This window comes from Tigriopus californicus, chromosome 5 (genome assembly GCF_007210705.1).
Source record: "Tigriopus californicus strain San Diego chromosome 5, Tcal_SD_v2.1, whole genome shotgun sequence".
NCBI lineage: Eukaryota > Metazoa > Arthropoda > Copepoda > Harpacticoida > Harpacticidae > Tigriopus > Tigriopus californicus.
In genome coordinates, this window is record NC_081444.1 from 9,579,854 (window position 1) to 9,602,167 (window position 22,314).

Below are 22,314 nucleotides of genomic sequence, written 5' to 3' on the forward strand. Positions count from 1 at the left end.
TGTCGTTCCTTTTTCTCACCCTCGCCCATCCTGCTCTGATGATGGTGATGTCGGGGACCGCGGGTGACTTGGCCCTGGTTGGCTTGAGCATGGACCGGAGCCAAGAACGGGAAGGAGCGCCTTGACATACAAGGCTCCCTCCATGAAGTGAGCTGGGCTATCTATCTACCTACAGTACCCACGTAAGGACGGACAGAAGAGGGAACGAGAGAACGAGGGAAGGAACACACACGGGCTGACGGAAGAGTCGGAGGGAGAGTCGGGAAAGTGGATGAAGGAGGAGGAGGTGGAGGAGGAGGAGGCGGTGGCGGCTTATTTCTGGGTCCACTTGTCCGAACCCGCACAGGAAAGACTTCCTTCCCTGCCTGCCTGCCTGCCTGCCTGAGAAAGAACAAGAAGAGAATAAGACTATCTTTGGCCGATTCATGGGACGAACAAGATCGCGGAGGCCAAGGAGACAAAAGCTCGAAAGATTGTGTCCATCTTCCAAAAATTGGCCCTTGGCCTTCCAGTCAGAACGCGAGGTAAGCCTATCATCTTGATATCTTAAGTTTATGGAACCACCTTTTGGGCCTGAATTTCTCGATGAAAGGGCTCAAACCTGCATCTTCAGAGCGAATAGAGCGTGGCAGTCAGTATGTACTCGTAGTTGATGGCCATTCATTCAAGCACTGAAGCCACAGAAGCGAGAGAAAGAGAGAAGCCGTCATCGACTTCTTCAAGAAAGAAAAAGAGAAAGAAGGACTGAAAGGGAAAACAAACCCTAACGAGAATGCGAAATTAAAAAGTCCAATCGTATTTGCAAGAGCTCCCTCCCCAGTCATGTGGTTTTTAATCTCTTGAACTCCTTGGGCGATATAGCGCATACCGGAAAAGCCGAGCAAATCTTAAGATTAGAACCACGATCCAAGAGCAACTTGATGGTGAATATCGATTTAATAACCATGGATTGGTCCTATGCCTGATTAGGAGAACTGACTGCAATATGAAGGGCTTTTGTCTGGGCTTTGAACCACTACCAGTTTGATGTCGTCAACAACAACGACGACATTGCTGCACCAACATACATCATATAATGTACAGAAAGTGCTCGAGGTGGACCCTAAGAAAGTCAGTCAGACCTAGCTTACTTCCTCGCTTGGGATGATCTCGTGCCATGTTGCAGTATTTGTACAACACGTAGCCAGGTCCGCGACGACCGAATTGAATCACTGGAAAGAACACTTGAGCTCAAGAGCAAGTTGCCAAAAAATTGTTGACTATCGCCAGCCTTAACGACAGACGACAGATGACAGAAGCTAAGCGGTGATACTTTGGCGCTTCCGCTCCCTTACCCATTCAAGATCATTGATGATCATACGACCCGGTAAATGATTTGGTCTTCTTCTTTCCAGCAATGACAAACACATCGAGCTAACCCTTAGCACATTCAACTCCGAGAGCAATGAGCCAAACATATTAGTAATTGCACCTCTCCGGTTATCCACATTTCTTGCTTTCTGCCCCGCAGCATCACGGTCAAACTTCGAGACGCACGCACTCACTCATTCGCTCATCGCGACTCCGAGAGCTCAACATTTTGCCAAGTGAAAAGAAAAACACTCTTCGGAGGTTTGGGTACAAATTCAGAGTTCGCCATGCAAAATGTCACAGAAGCCCGTTCAAACAGTTCTCCCATTTTGACAACGGAAGGCATGAGTCCTCGAGCCAGCAAAGAGAATAGTCCCAAACTTGGCTCTGATCATCCAACCAAACACGATCACGACACATCTGTTCTCAATTCCGACGATCATGTCGGGGACGGTGGTGGAGGTGGTGGAGGTGGTGGAAGTGGTGGAGGTGGTGGTAGTGGTGGTAATGGTGGTGGCGGAGCCGCATCCAATGGTCATTCAGAGAATGGGCGAGCTCCGGGGAACGAAGTCGGTGTGAACAATTGCAAAGATCACCACTCGTCTGCGGAACCCCTTTCACATTCGGTGGCCCGAGATTCTGGCAGCCCCAAAGCCAGCAATAGCACCATTAGCCAATCCAATGTGAGCTCCCAGGCGTTGGCCAACAGTTTTACCCCAGCTGATAATACCGGCTCATCCGCGTTCCATTCTGACCCTCAAAAATCAGCCTTTCTCGTGACCAAACCTGTCGTCGACGACTATGTTGGCCAACAAAGCATGCCGTCCCAAGCCCATGGGATGCTTCAGCCACAGCAGCATCAGAGTCAGCTCTACCATCAAGACAATTCACAGCCTGAAGTGATGAAGTTCAATAATAATCAAGCCCAGCAATCATCCCAACATCCTCCTCCGGCTGAGTACAATAACTTCCGTCATAATGGTTTGAATCCAATGGCCCAACAAGCTAATGCAGGCAACTGGGGAGCATTGGATGAGATCAATTCGATCAATTATGGCCAACCACCCCCACCCAACCACAACATGGCAATGATGGCTGGAAGCGGTATGAACCCGCAAATGTCTCAGATGGCTCGACGGTCACTCAATGCGGCTCCTCAACATTGGCAACCCATGCAACAGCAACAGCAACGTCAACAACAACACCAGCAACAACAACAACAACAACAACAACAACAGCAGCATAGCTACCCACAACAGAATCAGTACATGCTGAATCAGCAACGTGGTGCATTTGGACCCCATAATCCAGCCGCCGGGTGTTGGTCCAATCCTAGTCAAAATAATTGGTCCACCGGAATGGCACCGATGGGTATGAATCCCAACATGGGCAGTTGGAATCGGGGCGGATCCCGTGGATCTGGCCAGCAAAAAAACCAAAGAATGTTCAATTCCTATCAGTCTCAACAAAGTGGTGGCTACATGGGTCATCATGGTGGTGGCGGTGGTATGGGACGAAAGCCTCACAACGGATTCTCTGGAAAGATGAACATTATGGGAGGCAGCGATGAACACGTAAGTTTGGAGACTGGCTTTGTTCTTTGTTTCAGATAATCAAACAAATTGATTATTTCGTACAAACTAGTTTCTACCACGTGTCACTTACCGGGAGGAGGGTTGCTTTATTTTGCAGGCGAGTCCTTTGGATTCTATGAGAAGACTAGAACAATTCCTACCCCATGATGGTGGACCAAAAGGTACGAACAACTTGACTCATTTGCTTTGTCAGACTTTGATCTCCATTGAGACCCATAGATAGATAAGTCTGCCACCATACACGTAGGGTTGAACGCTGTTATGTTCCATTGCTTTGTTTTCTCTTGATATTTAGGTATTCACCAACAATTTTCAAAGTCAAACCATTTTAACAAAGGTAATTGTTGTCGTTAAATATAGTGGCTGCACGATGAATGAATGATAATTGTCTCAGTGTTGATCTAGCTGGCATGATTTCGTTTCAAATCACCTTCATTTCATCATTCTTCATCTGGCTCGGACTTATTTCCCATTGATTCATTATTAGAAGCCGTCTATCTCTGCAGGCAAATCCAATATGATGGGTGAGGACTACCATGGGCACGGTGTTGGCGGAGATGAATCCGGATTTGATGGGAATGGAGGTGGATCTGCTGGGGCGTTCTTTTCTTCCGCTCGTTCCTCACCCAGAAGCCAAGGCTCTCAATTTGATGCGAATGGCGAACGATTCTCGAGAAAAGTGTTTGTTGGTGGACTACCACCAGATATCGACGAAGATGAGATTACGGCCAGTTTCCGAAGATTCGGCCCTTTGGTGGTAGATTGGCCCCATAAGGCGGAGAGTAAATCCTATTTTCCACCCAAGGGTTATGCCTTCCTTCTATTTCAGGTAACAAGTGTATATTCACTTAGACCCCTTCTTCGAGTGAAAGGGATGTTTTCCATTAATTTCTTCCTAATGACTGGAACATCTTACTCTTTTAGGATGAGTCGTCGGTCCAAGCATTGATCGATGCTTGCATTCAAGATGAAGAGAAACTTTACTTGTGCGTGTCCTCGCCAACTATCAAAGACAAACCCGTGCAGATTCGCCCTTGGAGATTGTCTGATGCGGACTTTGTTTTGGATGCATCCCTCCCGTTGGATCCAAGAAAGACTGTTTTTGTGGGAGGAGTGCCTCGGCCATTAAAAGCAGGTATGACTCTTACGAGCACTTCTACAGGTTCTACTCCTTGACCTTTCTGATTCTCTCGGGCTCATCGATCATCCTATCGGTTCTTTCAGTCGAATTGGCCATGATTATGGATCGCTTGTACGGTGGAGTCTGTTACGCCGGGATTGACACGGATCCCGAGTTAAAATACCCAAAGGGAGCTGGACGTGTGGCTTTCTCGAATCAGCAGAGCTATATTGCTGCCATTAGTGCTCGCTTTGTTCAATTACAACACGGCGATATCGACAAGAGGGTAAGCTCTACGTATATACAATGATCCACAACAGGGGGCAATCGTGTATCGCAATATATTCTTAGTTACTAAACAAAAGATCATTTCTTTTTTGACAGGTCGAGGTCAAGCCATACGTCTTAGATGATCAATTGTGCGACGAATGTCAAGGAGCACGCTGTGGAGGCAAATTTGCACCCTTCTTCTGTGCAAATGTCACGTGTTTACAGGTAGGATTTGGGGCTCCCTCGGGTATGCCACGAAGCGTGTTGCCACAACCCAGTCGAGAATCGTTTAGCGCGAATGGCTAGAAATGAACAGGCGTTTTCCTGCTTCAGTATCCAATTACTTAGCAATTCAACGATAATTCATTTCGATCAATGAAATCGAACTATTTCTAAAGCATGTTGTGCCTCAAACTGCAAGCTCAAGAATCGAGCAATCGTTCAACCGAGAAACTTGCTCGATTTGTTGTGTACCGGAAGTCAATCAATGCATCTATCATTCCTCCAAAGAAGGGATCCGACCCTACGCCCTCTGGACCATGAACCATAAACCTGGTGAAATGTCGCCTGCCGCGAAAGCGTGCCTCTATCGGGGATATTGGGCCAATAGCTGCTACCTTGTAAAATGCAAAAACCGATCTTTTTAAGCCGATCGCAAGATATTGGCACAATTTCTCACTCATGAGCAAGACATTGGTGACTGCTATTTGCGACCCACTTCAGATTCGTTGCTTTGTGGTAAAGAAATGCAGATGTCAGATAAAATTGTTGCATCTCCAGATGCATGGTTGCTTCGATGAACCAATGAGCCCCTAGGAAAGAGTAGTAGTAGCCCACACACGGTGATTCCCACTATACTTGAAAAGATTATGCTCTTCTAGTTGCGTTTTTCATTGTTTAAACAACACAAGGACAGACTTTGAAAAACTGTGCATCATTGAAAGTAGCTCTTATAAGTATATTGATCCACTGAAAACCTATTAGAAGATCGTATTTTTAAAATCGTTATTAAAAGACGTTCTTAGTTACGCCTTTAATCAAAATTTCATAAAACTCCATGGAACAGACTCTAACATATTACCTTTCAAAAGTTGTAATTTGCACCGAATTTGACTGCAAAATGCTCTGGTTTTACCTTATAGAAATTGCCAAGAAACATAATATGCTTTTTCGATGTCCAAAAATAAATAAAAATGTTCCACTTTTCAAAAGTATGCAGAAAACGCAAAAAACACTTTATAATATCACTTAAAAATTACTTAAAATAAACAATACGTAACTATAACATCAGAATCGTTAATCATGAGTTCATTTGTTTGTGATCTTGAAGTTTAAAGCATTTTAATTACCATTTGATGAATAAGTTTTTGGTACGTAGAAAATAATCTGAGCAAAAAGTGACAGATTTGAAAATTCAACTGGCAAATGTATCCTTGTAAAATTTCAACCACATGATTGGCTAGTCAAGCTTTCCAAATTTAAGAAAAGGAATTGGAAATTTCAAATCCTGAGTAGATTTTAGGTGCCAATATTAATTAATCTAGGTTTTGGGGAAATATTTATGAAAATGAAAGAGTATCATTTATTTTCATGCTATCATAAAAGCACATCATTTGGTTTTTGCAATTAACTAAAGTAGGTTTATGTAATTTTTCGACCAATTTTACAACAAAATGCTACTTTCAACGTGTAATAACTAAGCATCTGCAAAATAGATATTGATGAAATTTTATGCCAGTGTATGACTAAGAGTTCTGATAACATTTTTTTGACTAGGCTTTGCACAACGATGCTTGAAAATGTAGTTTAAGTGCATTAATATACTAATATGAGCTATTTTTAAAGATGCTTATTGAACAAAAAATTGTTCCTTTTGTTTCTTTAGCAAAGAAAATGGCAACTAGAAGTCTTGACATTTGCCCAAGCACTTAATCAGGAATTATAACCACCGTGCACACTAAAATGTGTACATACCACCCTGACCTTTCGAACTTAGTAATCATGACACGCCAACCCCGACTTGTTTGACGTCGAAATTCTGACTTGAGCTTTTTGAACCAATATTATGCAACTGAGAAGACATGCTTTATTTGTCTTTATGTATGTTATTAAATACGTCGTAGAAAGTGGGGCCCCTGAAGACTAAGCATATATACCCAAAAATGAATCTTCTGTACAAGTTTTGACCAACTCAGAGTGGCACACCGAAAATCTCATCAGACACGACCCAATTAACATTCCAGCAAGGCTCAATCATCTTGTTGGGAGGTGTTTGCGGGTGAAGTGCGTCCTCATACCTTGAGTATACCCAGAGTAGCCCAGTTGTACGTACGAGTACTTACGGCGTATGGCAATGCCGCTCACTAATCATTGGGATGGACACGACCGACGTGCTCGTACCCAGCGTACTTGGTACCGGGTACTTGCTCAGGTACTCACACGGTAAACGAAAATGAAAGAGGGAGGGAGAGAATACGAGGCAAAAGGACCACCCAGGTAAGGCCCAGGGATTCTGAGGAGAAAACAGGTCATCGGACCCGATGATGATCTGGCGGTTATTATCATTTTTGTTGTTTGTGGTGGTGGTTGTGTGATTTCACATGGCCTCTGGAACCTTGTCCAAGGTTTGCTCTTCATCGTCATGCATCATGCTTATCGTGGTGATGTGGGTGAGGATGAGGACGATGATTACCTTTTCAATCCTAATTCTGAGAACATACACCAGACTCACGGGTGTTACTTACGTACGTAGAACATGACACGACATCACCAACCATCATGCGGCACTGAACGACTGATGGTACACCCTCTAGGACTTGGACAGTGATGAGCAACGACTCTCCAACACCCAAATTTTATTCTTTGAACTAGAGGTTAGGAAATCTCGTTCTCCACTTGCTCATGCAACTACATGCTACATATAATGTGGCTACAATGATTGTCTCATTAGTCATGGTGGGATGTAGAACATGACGGACGACGACATACTCATCTGCGAGCGTCATGATCTGTACATAGGATGCGCCTGTGTACGCCTTTGAGGGATTGATGCATGGACGGACGACATACGGACAGTTTGAAAATGAGCACTTCGGAACTTCGGACGAAGAGGTTTCTCTTAGGAGTTTCATGTTCAATTGGGATTGATTAAGGAACTCTGTGGCATTATGTTGTTGGAAGGATGAATGGTTTTGACGCCCAAGCCAATTCCCTGACGTCAGAAACCTACTACTAAACTTTCTACGACCTTAAACATGAGGAAGGCTCAATCTTAGCCGCTTGTATTTGGCTTGAGAATGATCATGTTGAGTGAGGGTTTCGTTTTGCAATTTCTAGAATCAAAATAGCAAATAGAGATGACTGTTCGTACCTTAAGCGCGAGTCACGCATTAAGTCTTGACAATACCGTTGTACGGAGTATACGATGTATTCGTTCTCCAATGAAAAAAAAAATCATTTTTCAAGGCCTCTTCAAAAACTGGAAGTGTCTTTTTCAAGGGAAATTACTTGGATAGATCGAATAAAGAGCCAATGTCAGAAACCTGGTTCGAATGTCTGTGTGTAGACCATCTATTTGAGGTAATCAGACACTAGTTACGGTAAGGGAAGGGTCATCATGTCAGATGTATTTGACCTCTATCTAATTGAGACGGTACCCTCTCTCAATTGCATCCAGGCTAGTAGATTGGTGAGAAAATCTGGACAGGCCAGCCACCAAATTATCATGTGTGCGCCCAACTACTACGTACAATGCCCCTCCACTTCTAGATGAGATTGAGAGGATTTTCTCTTCGTTCTTTTTCCTAGCCGTCCTCTACAGTACAGTACGTAGACTGGGACGTTGAGTTTGCAGCTTAAGATGTAGCACACAATAAATGATGCAGCACGTACGTCGAACGGAGGATGAAAGCGGTCCGAGGGTTTGCTTTTGAACTGACATGCAATGACATGCAATCTTCCCCCAGATCCGAGTGTAACGAGCCCCTCGGATTGAAAGAACAATTTGATACCCCGAGCATTCGTTTTGTTCAAGAGAGGTTCTCACTTCCAAGATGACGGACAGGTTTAGGTCCTGGTAGTACGCGTACGTACGTAGTATTCGTACACACTGAGTATTCTAGATCAGCACACATTGCGAATTAAGAGCGTAAAGTGATTATCTCGTCGTTGCATTCGGATCCCCTTGTTTCATGCCTTGTCATAGTAGAGTGCAAAACAATTATGATTGAACCCGAACCATTCGTTTTCTTTGTCTTGCGCCTTGGGCTGGATAGGATTTGTTTGACAACTCGTCATGCCAAAGAGCTGCATTCATCAGACGGCACAGTTCCCGCTGTGAAATGAAGAAACAATGTTCAAGTCAGGCAGATACTTATTGATCCCTACGAATATGCTTAATTCGATTATCATCAAACGATTGGGGTTTTTCAATGTAGTTCTTCCCTTTGATGTGTTTCAGTATTACTGCGAGCAATGTTGGGCGAATATCCATTCTCGACCCGGTCGTGAGTTCCACAAACCGTTGGTGAAAGAAGGAGCGGATCGGCCTCGGACTGTTCCATTTCGCTGGTGCTGAATGTCCCCCGGAAGTTCAACAACCACCCACAAGAAACCAACCTAGTCAAATTATGAGCCTCGCGAGCTAGTTTCCCACCACCGTTGGGCAGCTACCGAGATGACTCACATTTTAGTGCGATTTTCCCGGTCAGAGACGCAATACGAGTATCTTACTGCAAATTTTCAACAGACGACACACACCTTCACCAAATGAGGACACAAGACAACCCGGTCTCGAGGCTCTCAAGAAACCGCCCTCTATCTAGAAATGAATAACGAATCTTAGCTGTTAATGATCCCAAAGCTTGACTCACTGACCTTCCTTAACCCACCCCCTGGCCCCTGGCCCCTGGCCCCTGGCCCCTGGCCCCTGGCCCCTGAACAACTCCTCCCGCTTTAGCAATTACATACGTTGGAGGGTTCCCCTATTTCAGTTCTGTTTGATGTCGACGGAAATTTTTAAAGTGGACTATTTTGGGAGATATTTTCAACTTTCGCTTTGAAATTGTCAAGATCGAGCCGTATTTTCATACTTCTGTCGCCACATCACCACCACCCGCACACCGTCCCGCCCCGCGGTGGATTGATTGATTGATTGATTGATTGATTCATTCTCTTGAGTCATTCATTCATTCAGCTATTATCAACAGTCTTAGCAAATAAATTTGCCTCTATTGTAACACGCGTCACCAAAGCTGACAATACCCCAACAGCCCCCCCAACAGCCCCCCCAACAGCCCCCCCCCAACAGCCCCCCCAACAGCCCCCCCCCCCAAAAAAAAAAACACACAATACCGTACCCCTCCCACGGAAGGAAATCAGAATCATTTTGCGACTCAACCAATTCTAGACTTGCAGTTTATGCACGTAGGTAAATTACTAGCCAATTTTGAATCGACTTATCTGTGTCTAGAGGCCGGCATCGCACACTCACGTGTGTCGGCGGCCGTTCTTCTAATTCTTATCGTCACCACCGAGCTTGTAATCCAGAAATTTACAAATTTCACATTCAAAGCATGCCACGTCCTCCTCCTGCCTGCCCTTCTCCTTCTTTCGTTATTTGTACCATGTACCTAGGTAGGTAGGATTACCAAGGTCCTCAACAATTTGGCTCCCCTTTTCAGCTCCGGTCAATGTGTACATCTTTTGTACATCGTAGCACCATGGTAGTACTTTAGTACTTGAAGCAAGTGCTTGATTGATGTTGAGCGGCTGTTCTGGTCGAGTAGGCCACCTTTGTCCCCACCCCCACTTGACTCAGAATCACATGCATGTCCATCGTTTAATCTGCTTGATTGGGCCCCGACATTCTTCGTGACGAGTCGTCGAGGTTCTAGTCACCTTCCTCCTCCTTCTCCTCCTCACCTTCACGTGGTCTCTTCTCACAGTGTTTTGTTATTCTTTGTTCTGAATAGTTGTTACCTTTGAGTCTACTTGATTATGATGGTTTAAAGCTTAATCCACCCGTTCCTCCATGTCTGCATGTATGGTGTGCTCACCTCCATCTCTGTTCCACTCTCCTTGTTCTGATCGGGTTCCCCTGTTTCCGGGTGAGCGGCATTGCCATTTTTGATAGTTTTCTACGGTCGATCCTCGGTTGTCCGCCTTCCCCAAGGCCGTCGCTGCGACTTCTTCACTCAGAAAGTTGTCATCCATAACTAATAACAAATACTACCACAATCGTTCCCATTTTAATCATTACTATTACTACTACAACCACAACTACTACTACTACTACTACCATCTTTATCAATACTAATTTCGTTGATGTTACTGTTTCTAAAACAGTAACCTCAAGTGCCCGTACTACGACTTCTCGTAGTGTTGCTGCTACCACCACCATCGCCGTTTTGATGTCTTGTTTGGTTTTTCTTGATTGCTACGCCTTTGCTACCAAACCTTCCCGATGACAAGAACTATTTTCCAAAAACAGAGACTCTGCCTGGTTAGTAAGAACGCCTTTTTGCTGTATATTTTTATATGGTGGACATCAATAAGCCCCATTCACTCTCTTTGGTATTCGTTTTCCCCCTACTCCCAATCATCATCCTCTCCTTTCTTCATCAGGATCCTTTTCCCCGTCTTGATGTTTTTACACGATTATTCTTACAACCTGGAACTCAAACAATCGTTTTGTATGGAAACATTTTTTAACCTTGGCAACGACACCAAAAAACAAACACCACCTTGTCAAAAGCAAGCCGATAAACAACCAAACAACAAACCGTCATCATACTCATTTTTGAGTCACTTTTACACCTTTTTTGGAGCTCTCTTTGTTGAGATAAAATGCCATTCATTCATCGCCAACAACATCATCATCAAGAAAAATAACAAAAGCAACAACAATCTCTTTCACTTTCCCCAACTCTTTATAACCAAGTGCCGTTCCCGACGGCAATAGGTTCTATTATTATCACAAAACCAAAAACACCCCATTTTGAATTGAATATTATCATCGTTATTCTTCATTGTTTATGCAACAGCGGCTGCTCCTGCAACTATATAATTATTATTATGACTATTATCATCGATTAGATTATTCCTTTTCTCATTACGATTGTTCCCCTTCTTATGGACATCATTATTCTTATTATAATCATTGAAACATATACTCCATTTTATAACGAAAGAACAGACACATTTTTGTACATACCTTTTGTGAGGATAACTTTAAACAGAAGTCTATTTCAATCCAATCGACAGTGTTGCTGCTTACTTTCTTGCCTGATGCTTTGTGAGTCGGGGGCCGATTTGAAATTGATGTGCGCCTTGAGCAGAAATTCGAGAGGGTTGTTCTGAACCGGTTGTCTTCTTTCAACAATTCCGACCATCCACACTTTGGAAGATCAATTACTCATGTATAAATCTCTTTGGTTTCCACTCAACGTGCAAATCAATATCAAATCCGTCCCTCCTCTTAGGAGCATCAGCCGCGATGATCCCAAACCTGATTCTGGAACCATCTTTAAATCTACCGATGCGTTGATGCATACATACTGTGAACTAGAAACAGTACAAACTATAGTTCAATTATCGCTTGCCTGTTCCATTTCCCTCATTCCACAATTCGATTAAGGACCAGGAAGTGTCAAGGAACACACCTCCGACCAGAAATGACTTCAAAGCAAGGTAAAATTACTATAGCCTAATAAAAAGAAAGCAAAGGCACATTCAATGTTTCATAAGGAAGTATTGAGTAGCTCGTTCGTGAAAAATTACCTTGTAGCTTCGTATCAAGAATGTGCATTATAGTAGAAGTCTATCATAAAACGGGTTTCACTTACATTTGTAGTTCCAAGTCAACTATCTTCCCAGAAGCGAGTTTTCTGCAGCTGGTTTCTTGACGAGCTGCTAGCGATATCTTTACAAAATCTAAGCGGCTAATTCAAATGGCATGGAAATTGACCGAAAAAAACCATCGCACAGTCAATTGAAGGGTAATGGTCAGATTATATCAGAGGGAAAGCTTTGAGTTTGCATTCAGCTTAGTTCTCAAATGAGATGCATAGATAATGGAATATCCTATTTCAAGGGAATAAGCTATGGTTACTAGTGTGTGCTGTATTGAATTGACGAGAGGAAAATGAGATTCAATCTCACTTAATCACCGCCCCCCCCTCCAAGCTAGAATATATGCTTTGATATAATATCTATATATGAAACGTAACATATAGTTGTCTTCTCCCTCTGAAAATCGTTGCCACAGATAATATCAGGCAGCCATTGAGTGGCCAATAAGCGTGAGTGCCCCATGATGGTACGCACATTATCAATGATGATTTACGATTCTTTAGCAAACCCACTTCTTCACATTTCTAGCACCATTTTACAATCAAAGGTCACCTCGACCAAAGCAAACTCATTGCACTTAAGATTAACGGAATCTTGACTTCAATTTGGTTTTACTCAGCTTAAAATTTTAAAAATTTGAAGGCGTTCAAGTAGTTTTCAGTTTTATTAGTGGAGTATGTAACTATAGATAACTATAGCTAGCTTACGGTATGATTCCATTTGAACAACTGTTTAATTTACGAACTAGTTTGTTGATTTCGGATATTCTTTTGACGAAATTTGTTTTTATTTAACCCATTGCCTATTGGACAATAGTTGTGGAGCAGCTTTTGGGATCGACCTTAAAATTCATCTTACTCCCTCTGAAGAATCCAGCAGCTCAACTAGCATACTCCCAGCATTTCAAGACGAAAAATGTATTCATTTTCGGTATTTCTCTTTTATTTTCATATGTTAATTGATTGATCAACGAATTAGAGCTGGCGGATCTGGCTAGCCCTTAGTAGGTTTAAATATATTTGAAACCTGGTGCTGCCATTGATCGGTCAGGAGGAAGGTACTTAATAAAGCACCATGTGGGACGCTAGACCTGACATTATAAAGCCCCATCCTCAACTAATTTCTTCTATCTTGGGTTCCTTCATTGTTTAATTTACTTCCTCCAATATTCGAAGGGCGCCGATCCGTGAATGAATTCCAAGACGGGTGCCCTTGTTCACCCGGAGTATACGAGTATGTTAATGATTCGAAGCTCCTTAAAAAATAACAATTTGTTCTGATTGGAATTTTTCAACTCTTTTACCATAGGAGATTGGTTTCGATTTTTGGTGTTCCTTGCTTGTTTTCCCCTGACGAATAGTCTCGCTCACTTCGAGAGCGAAAATGGTGGCCATCTAGTTAAACATTTGAAGTTGCACCCGACTTAACCAATCTTAATAATCAAGGCCATCCCGGCATGTCTGGGATTTGATCCCTTGCCTATCTATCCTCCAGTTCATCCATGTTCACCAATAACGCTTCACAGAACAAAGCTCTTGGCGATCTTGCTGACTTGAAAAATTCTTCAAATCATCGCGTAGAAGTTCCAAGCATAGATCCAAAACAAGTGCACCAAGTCAATAGACTTTCTCAGGCCTTCTCGGGTCACTTGTTCCAAAGATCACTTCTTCAAAATGGTTTGGCGTTGTTATCCGTGAGATTTTCTCGAGCTTCAAATTCGATTGACAGTTCCTCTGTACCATCAAACAACAGGTTCAGGCATGATTGGTATTGCTTTGATTTTGACACAACATTTGACCCGTATCCAGCCTCATAAAAGATTAAGCTTCCGTCAGCCAATTCATTGCAAGTCAAAAAAGAAGGTCATCGATCACTTCTGAGGGGTTTATGATATCGTCGTACTTTCTAGAGAAAATTGCGCCCACTTCCTTCTAAATCATCTTCAGGGATTTCAATTTTAGATTTTTTTTAAATTTGGAAACTGCTTACTCTAAAATGGGCAAAATATTTGATGAAGTATTTAAAAAGAGACTCAATTTTTAGAGGATACGTGTCAAATTTGTTCAAGATTTATTAGTTGATAATGCAAATAATAGGCTATAAATAACCTAAATTCTAGTCTAAAGGCTTTTTGTACTTTTGTGTCAATGCAGAGCAAACAACATACGTACAAGCAGGAACGTTTTTAGGAGTGCTTATTTTAAGTTACAATTTCATTGAAGCTGTGCTTTGACTCTGTGTTTGACTTTGTATACAAAGTTTTGGATAAAGCAAGGAGTTCTCTAGACAAGGAAGTGGACAGTGCCCAGTGCCCAGAGGGAAGACAACGAAAGGGCAATGTGCACTAGCTCTTCAGTAGGTCAAAAAACGTGTGAGTTTTGTTAAAGCCTTAGTATTCAGATCAATAACGTTTATCACTAATGTTATTTTCATCCCCTTGTCTGGCGATTGGTTGTTATCAAACTGGGTGTAGGTATAACGTAAAAAGTACCCAGAAATGTAAAATAGCCAATGTACTACACTATTCTACTGTTTAATTCCTCCCTTCTTACCACCATTCTATTTATGGTGATTACTTGAACCGAAATCTAGTTGCTTTTGGCAGGTATACACGCTTTCAGCCATTAAAAATATAATCTAAAAGTGTCGTGATATATAATTTGTATGGGCTTAACAACAAAGAGTCCGTTTGAACAATGAGATAAAAGTGTCCGGTGAGAAGTTTTTTGGTACAAAGCTTTTGTGCAAAACTGTGTTGACAGAAATATATCTGATGCATTTAAACAGAGGTAATTCGATGGGCTTTTTCATAATCAAAAGACCAAACAACACGAAGTTCACATCCATCATTCATATGAATTCAATATGTATCAAGGGTCAACTGATCATGTTTTGGTTTTCTTCATTTCTTCCACTATACCTGCAAAAGCAATTTGATTTTGGTTCAAGTAATCACCATAGATAGAATGATGGTAAGTAGTGCACATTGCCCTTTCGTTGTCTGCCCTCTGGGCACTGTCCGCCTCCATGTCAAGAGAACTCTTTGGATAAAGTAAGCTATGTGTTGCGTAACAATGTCAAGCTGCGCAAACATGGAACAACACATGACATCAAGATCAACCGTACGTACATTATTGAAAAGATTTACTTTGGGAGACTTTCCATCCAGGCTGCTCTGCATTGCTTCTAAACCATCAAAGTGGTATCAAGGTGTTACCAATGATATCACTGGCTGTATGATGGCTGCTGACTAGAACACAACATATCCATTCCCTGGGGAGAGGGAGAGGTGGAGCAAGGACACAAGGGGGACACAAGGGGAACAGCAGAAAAAAATCACAAGACGTTGGGTGGGAAGCGCTAGAATAGTTTCCATGTTTGACTAGGAGGGCATATGTTAAGGCATGTGTATCCTAAATAGATAAAGTTAAGACTAGAGTGAATGATGTCCCCACCAACCATCCAGGAGCCGATATCGCCCCACCACCTCTGACACCCCACGGTAGACCTGGCCCACTCACTGCAGCCTCCCCGGGCCTTCCGTACGCATCACACTCTCGCTGGGACCACGGCCATCCCGCAACACAATGACCACCCGCCGTGACCACGGCTATCCTATACGTCCCACGTCTCGTCTGGGCCCAAGTACAGTATTGGCGTCCTCAATCGTCTGGGGGAAGGAAGGTTCTTCTGCCTGGAGGTGGCTACTGCCGATTGCGCCATGTTTTACTACCTGATGGTGGGTGGCCAATATCACAACGTGGAGCGGATTCAAATTTGATTTCCAATTGGACATCAACAACGAATAAACATGGGGTTTGATACATCTTTTCTTTAATTAGCATCATAGAGCTCATAGAATGTCCTATTCTAACTAAATTGTCTGAAAATGTCTGAAAAGTGACCGGCCCAACAAAACCCAGAAGAGCCCCAATGCTCATTCTTTTCAAGTTCGTGCTTTTACTTCTCTCAATTTATACCATTTTGATTAATTGTTGTCTTGTTAAGATCGTTAACCAATAACGTGTTCTTGGACAAACCGTTTTGAAAATAATTTGTGTTGTATTTTTTTGAGAACACAAGGAAAACCTCTTTTTAAATTGAGTTTTCACAACGAAGTCACATCTTTTATTGACATATTTTGTTGTAATAACTCATCCTCTCACTCGATGAAGGGTTGAAATTCGAAATGTCATTATCTAGATCTAATTGAGTTGATGGGAGTGCTTTCAAAAAAGTGGCCACGTCCAATCAAAGGGAAAGGACTTCATTAATATTACTGTTTAGGTGCTTCCGTGCAATCTTTCAAGTGCAATCAATGGATGGGCCATAAAAGGATTGAATACAAGATTTTGTCTCAATTTGGGATGGACATTCGGGTGCGAGACGAGTACTCTAATTAGAAAACTTTCACAGAAAGATGGGTGGAAATGTCAAATCCTTTTCCAAATGAAAAGACAATACAAAACTCAGGCATTCGTCCGTCCTTCAGAGTCTCAATCACATTTGATGCACAACATCAATCCTTGGGTTTACTTGGACAGAAAGGTTAGGAAGAGGGGACACAAGATAGGGAACTCGACGTGCATTCTACATGAAATTTAGACTCATTCAGTCAACTATAATGCTCGACAGAAAATCGACCTGGTAGGTTCTCGACACTTTAAGGAACATACAGTGGATGAAAATTGATCGCCATCGCCCCTTGGGCTAATTCTTCAAGCAGCAATATCCACTAGAGTTTGGCTGGAAACGGATAATGCCAATGCCTCTTCGAGCGTATCTGGCAATTCTCGTCCCAAAGTCTCGGGCAACCAGCAAGCTGCGATTCCCACCAATAAAGAGAGTCCTCCAATGATGAGGAACGGCAACTGCGGTTGGATCAGTCCAAGCTCTATGATGAGGGGAGCCAGGACTCCGCCAAAGCGGGCGCATGTGGAACAGAGACCCACCACAGTGTTCCTCATGGGAGTGGGGAAAAGCTCGGCCGTGTAGACAAACACCATGGCGAAGGAGGCGGAGGCCCCGAACTTGCCAATGACGGTCAACACCAGCTTCGGGACATACAAGTCCTCGGGGAGGCAACCGGCCGTAACGCAAGCCAAAGCAGACAGGATCTGAACGCCGGATAAGAATGGCTTCCGGCCCCAACGGCTGGCCGCAAACATGCAAAACACGTAGGAGGGAATCTCCATGGCGGCCGTCACAAGGAAAGTAAGAAAGATGTTATCTCCAATACTTGCAATCATGCCGAGGCCGTAATAGCAGAGCGTTACCACCACCCAGTTGGCCACCATGATGAGGAACCTTTGTCGCATCCCAGGGGAGGCGAGGACCGCAATGAGACCGTCCTGCTTTTCTTGTATCTTGTCACCAATTTGAACGCCGTCGATCAATTCATCCGAAATATCGATACGATTGCACTTGGCCATCCTTTTCAGGGTCACCTTGGCGATATCCAGCTTCCCCTTGGAGAGGGCCCACCGAATGCTCTCGGGCAACCAGAGGATGTACACGAAGAACAAGAGGAACGGTCCCGCAATCACCACTTGCAAGGTGCGCCAATCTCGGATGAAGTAAGCCAGAAATCCGACATAGAGCTCTCCCATTGCAAAAGGGATTTCAATCCCAAACCCGCAAATGGTTCGATAACTTGGCCCGATGAACTCCATACAGAGCACAAATGCCGTGATGAACATGCCCACGCCGCCCATGGAGGTGACAAAACGGAAGGCGATGTACATCGGGAAGTTCAATGCCATGGCGGATCCAATTGATCCCCCGGTGAGGAAAATGGCCGTCAAGGCAAAGCACATCCTCCGCCCAAACGAGTCAGAGAACCATCCGAAGAAGAAGGATCCAAAAATCATGGCGCTCATGTACGAGGAACGGCTCAGTCCTCTCCAAAATGAATGGTCACACACGGCCATAAACTCGCTGGTGACTGTGTTGGTGAAGACCGAGTCGTCGAATACAAATTCAGAGCAGACTTCCACGTCAGACACATTGAGTTGGCAGAACTGGTCCAAAACTTTGGGGCGGGTACATTGGGGATCATCCAGGTCGTCAAGCCAATTTGGGAGTGGCTGGTAGTCCACTTCATCCTCACACGGGTTCATGCAACGGTGCTCGGGTAGGTATTCCAGAAAGACCGAAGCATAAACGCCCATGGCCATGGCAGCAGCGGGAAACGACAATGCGAAGAAGAGCAACTTTTGGAATCGACCAAAGTCGCCAAGGACAGAGATGACCGTGTCAATGTTCGACTCATGGCTGGCCACCGATTTAGGCGAGGACGGAATGAGCCCTTCACTAGCGTCAATGCTTGACTGGACGTCCTCGAGATCGGATTGAGTAGCCACTTCACCCTCATGGCCCTCGGGGTCTTCTTTCCTGATAAGCTGATCTTGATTTTCCATGATGGTTATGTTTGGATGGCGTGTTGGCGTGTATAATATTTGGTGGCGGTCAACTTGGCTGGCTGATCAGTAGAAACACACAATGATAATCAAATTTGAACGAAGAAAACGACCAATAAGATAGATAGCATTCACTCAATTCCCTTTCTGGTTATGAAGAATTCAGGTACTGGACACGCACATTCTCACTGGAGTCCACATGAACTCCTTGTAGCTTGTAAATTAGAAAAAATCATTACAGTATTCGGAAAGGTCAGTTGACTCTTTTCAATGTTGATGTTGAGGAGAAGTAGGTAGAGGTAAGGTGTACTTTCAATGGATACTGATTTACAGTTCAAGGGCAAAGACAAACAAATGGGGATGGGGGAGAAGCAATATGAGCAATAAATACCAGGGTCTCGTTTTAGATTTTGAGTAGTGTAAATGGTGGTTGGCACGAGCAGAAGGGTTCTAAAGAAGGTGGAAAATGTCGAGGAGATGTTAGCACCGCTTCTCACTTGGAGAGAGAACAGCAGCTCTTAAGAGACTTTGATCTTCACAACCTTTTGAAGCAAGACCACCTCAGAGGACTGAGGCTGGTCTTTTTTCGAGTCTTGATCGGAACGCTCAGAGTTCTTCTTCCCTTGGAGGCTGCTCACTGTGGGACACATGTCTAAACCTGTGTTGTTGTTTTCCGTTGCGTCTTTTCACTAGAGATAGGAACGAATGTGTTCTTGTCAAACACCGGTTGGGAACATAGATGTCAATTAGGGATTCCGTGTATTACTCGTATACCACAGGTTCACTCTAGACTGAACAACAACCAACCAAGGACTGTAAAAGGAATGAATTATTATCAGTTAACCGCCCACAGGTGGAAAAAAGACATCATGTGTGGCTGGGAACGTCAGCGGGCACGATTACGAAACTTTGCATGCCATTTATGTAATCGGCCCAATTCCGTTGCAAAGCACCGTAGTAAATGTGGAACAGAGACCTTGCCAAGATTTTGACTCTAGTCACGAATCACTGCTCCAAGCAAGCAGGATACATAACGGCGAAAAGAATGTGGATCGGAATGAGCTCCCTGGAGCGATCAAGGGTCAGTCCAGTTTTATCCGGTAACAATGCTGCACCCAAAATGCGCTCCCGTTCCCAGGAAGTACTGCACGTCGAACCGCTTGAAAGCAGAATCAAAAACTATGACATGACGCACAAAGATCGGAGCAAAAGCCGACCGATTCTTGGGTTTGAGAAGTCTGCGACAGTGCTACTGTCGTGCTTGAAAGCGTTATGAAGTTTTTTGTATGCCATTTGATCTTAGAATAAACCAATTTGAAAGCCAATTTCATTTGAACGTGAACAAACTTGTGTGCGACTTCTATTCAGGCTGATGAACATCAAAGCTACGACAAATAGGTAAAGCAAGAACAATGATTGTACAATCTCGAAGAGGCAAAAGTGGCCGACTTCCAGGGCAGTTCTTGTGTAATTTGATCCTCTTTCTCCGTTTAAAGACAATGACTGAGTAAGCAAAAGTTTACGAAATAAAAGACAGGCCTCAATTTTTTTTGAATGAAACCTTGATTAAACCACAGAGAGAGGGAGAGAAACTCCGATGAACTATAAACGCCTGGAATATGAATGGGGATGCTAGAGTTGAGAGTTGAGAGAATGCATAGCGTTTTTCTTCAATTAGAGTGACCCTAGGTTGCCCCAATTACATTTTCAATGTTTAGCTATTAAAAGGCTGAATCACAAGGTATGCCCTCTCAAAGCGCAGAACATAGGAGGCCGCAGACTGAATGTACTAACCGCCTTTTTGTGTTAGTTGATTACAAAAAGAAAAAAATACAGGTTCATTCATTCTTTAGAGTGTTGTGTTGCGAGATAAGAGAAAATATTTTTTGATTCAGTCAGTCCTACAATCGAACTGACAATTGAAGTACGTAGATGCGGCCACTTGCGGCCAGTTTCATTTGAAGAAGAATGCAATCGGAATTGTCAATGCTTAACCTTAGCGACCTTGTTCAAATTCCAAGCGTTCATGGATGTATAAGCTGTCGGAGACTAACTCTCGTCTCGGTGGTCACTGGACGAAAAGGTCATCGGAAAAACCCGCAAACGTCGATCAAAAACTCTGGATCGGAAAGCAGTCAAGCACAATTCGGTGATGCGTACGAGTCGTTAGTCTGAATTGAAAACATGGAGTTGTTACCTTTCCACTGAAGACGTGCCGATAGCTTCCAATGAGATTGTCGCTAATTCGGCAACTATTTCAAAACTAAACAGGAAAAGGAAACGTTTCTTATTGTGTTATACTGTATGCTTGGCGGGTCTGCGTGTGAACGACGAGAAAGATCTTGGAACCAAAGTTGACGCCAGAAACTCACCCAATCTGGTTTGTGGCTGGAGGGGGAGGGGGCCTTCCTTGGACCGAGATGCGCAATTTAGAAGAGCTTCGTTTTCCCGTCACCAGCAACGCAAGGCCGTTGCCAGTTGACTGAAGGGAGTGAGCCTTTGGAGTATTGGTAATAATGCTTCATGATCCATCCCTAGCTGAAACTGCCCCCGGCCGCATCCGACGATGGCCTCCCTCCTGCACTCCCTCCTGCACTCACTGCTGCACTCAGCCGTACACTCACCCACACACTCACTCACACTCCTTCTCACCGTCTTGTTCCAAAGCCAAATCAAGCTTCGATCCAACCCGCGCCAACAAGAGAGAAAGAATAATAGTATGTCCATCAACGAGCAACGAGTACAGACACTCAAGCACCAATTGCGGTTGGTCCAAGGATTTGTGGATGGAGAAAGCCCCTGGCTTCCTCAGAGCAAACTCACGGTACTTGCTGTTGAGGCTGGTAGATCGACGTGCCGATATAGCCTCTCGCCCAAAGCAAGTGCGACCGAAGCAATGTTTTAACAACTAACTATTACATCTAGATTTAAACTTTGTGTATGATTTTGCCGGAATTTTGAATATGTTTCAGCTGACAGCTTCGGCTGTTATTCTAGCTCTCACATGGAGTGGTTCTTCAACCATTGCAATCTTAATTTTCGGTTTTGAGGGCGATCTACCGATCTCATGTCTATGACAATCAACGAAACATTCTGTCAAGAAAAGGAAAGTCCCCAAGGACTTGCTTGGTACACGCATCTGCTCCAAACTGGATCTGCCAAGGATGCCAATCGTTGTAGACCTCAATGAACGATAGTACTTTGGTGGGAGTTGATAATACTCAACAGGATAAGCTTGACGCTAAATGTCAAATTTTTGCTCATAAGCGGAAAGAAACGTTGATGGCTGCCATATATCTTTCAAAGTACATCATACGTAGATGTCCATACTTCGACGGTCGTCATGTGAGAAAATTCGATTCAGAAGAATGCACTTGGCCGAGTTTTCGTTGCATTTACAGACCGGCGTTGTATGTTGAAGGGCTACTCTCTTATGAGTTTACCTACCAAATTTCATCAATTTTTGAGGAGTAGTTCGAAAAACAATTTAGATTTTCACACCATGTCAATGCCATCATTTTTGTGTCAACTTCTGTTTTAACTTTTTTGGCACGAATTAACAAAAGAACTTTTTGAATCTGCTAAGCCATGGATACCTTACCTTTAACAGGTATCCATATTTAGTTAAAGTTAGTTATTCACATACATTTTTGATGGTTTGCTTTACGGTTCAGAACAGCCTTGAAAACATATTTGACAAAAACTATGT

The 22,314-nt window shown here is 43.5% G+C and overlaps 2 protein-coding genes across 4 annotated transcripts; one reads left to right on the forward strand and one right to left on the reverse strand.

The window, feature by feature from the left end:
• Positions 1 to 356: 356 nt before the first annotated feature.
• LOC131881441 (translational regulator orb2-like) lies at positions 357 to 9,618 on the forward strand. 2 transcript variants are annotated; one of them, XM_059228296.1, is made up of 9 exons: positions 357 to 524; positions 1,395 to 2,924; positions 3,043 to 3,106; positions 3,241 to 3,282; positions 3,452 to 3,774; positions 3,870 to 4,080; positions 4,170 to 4,351; positions 4,450 to 4,560; positions 8,795 to 9,618. In XM_059228296.1, the coding sequence occupies exons 2-9, from the start codon at positions 1,638 to 1,640 to the stop codon at positions 8,909 to 8,911; spliced, it is 2,337 nt and encodes a 778-aa protein (XP_059084279.1). In that variant the 5' UTR covers positions 357 to 524; positions 1,395 to 1,637; the 3' UTR covers positions 8,912 to 9,618. The 2 variants fall into 2 exon arrangements, with proteins under 2 accessions (XP_059084279.1, XP_059084280.1); XM_059228297.1 differs by lacking the exon at positions 3,241 to 3,282.
• A 6,610-nt stretch (positions 9,619 to 16,228) lies between these two features.
• Positions 16,229 to 21,262, reverse strand: LOC131880357 (organic cation transporter protein-like). Of its 2 annotated transcripts, XM_059226967.1 has the most exons (3): positions 20,978 to 21,262; positions 20,803 to 20,868; positions 16,229 to 19,418 (listed from the first exon to the last, which is right to left on the reverse strand). In XM_059226967.1, the coding sequence occupies exon 3, from the start codon at positions 18,603 to 18,605 to the stop codon at positions 16,905 to 16,907; it is 1,701 nt and encodes a 566-aa protein (XP_059082950.1). In that variant the 5' UTR covers positions 18,606 to 19,418; positions 20,803 to 20,868; positions 20,978 to 21,262; the 3' UTR covers positions 16,229 to 16,904. The 2 variants fall into 2 exon arrangements, with proteins under 2 accessions (XP_059082950.1, XP_059082949.1); XM_059226966.1 differs by lacking the exon at positions 20,803 to 20,868.
• Positions 21,263 to 22,314: the final 1,052 nt, after the last annotated feature.

Coding starts and splice junctions, on each gene's coding strand:
- LOC131881441 (XM_059228296.1), top strand. CDS start 1,638: ATGCAAAATGTCACAGAAGCCCGTTCAAACAGTTCTCCCATTTTGACA. Junction 2,925..3,042: donor TGGGAGGCAGCGATGAACAC/GTAAGTTTGGAG, acceptor TTTATTTTGCAG/GCGAGTCCTTTGGATTCTAT. Junction 4,081..4,169: donor GCCTCGGCCATTAAAAGCAG/GTATGACTCTTA, acceptor CGGTTCTTTCAG/TCGAATTGGCCATGATTATG.
- LOC131880357 (XM_059226966.1), bottom strand. CDS start 18,605: ATGGAAAATCAAGATCAGCTTATCAGGAAAGAAGACCCCGAGGGCCAT.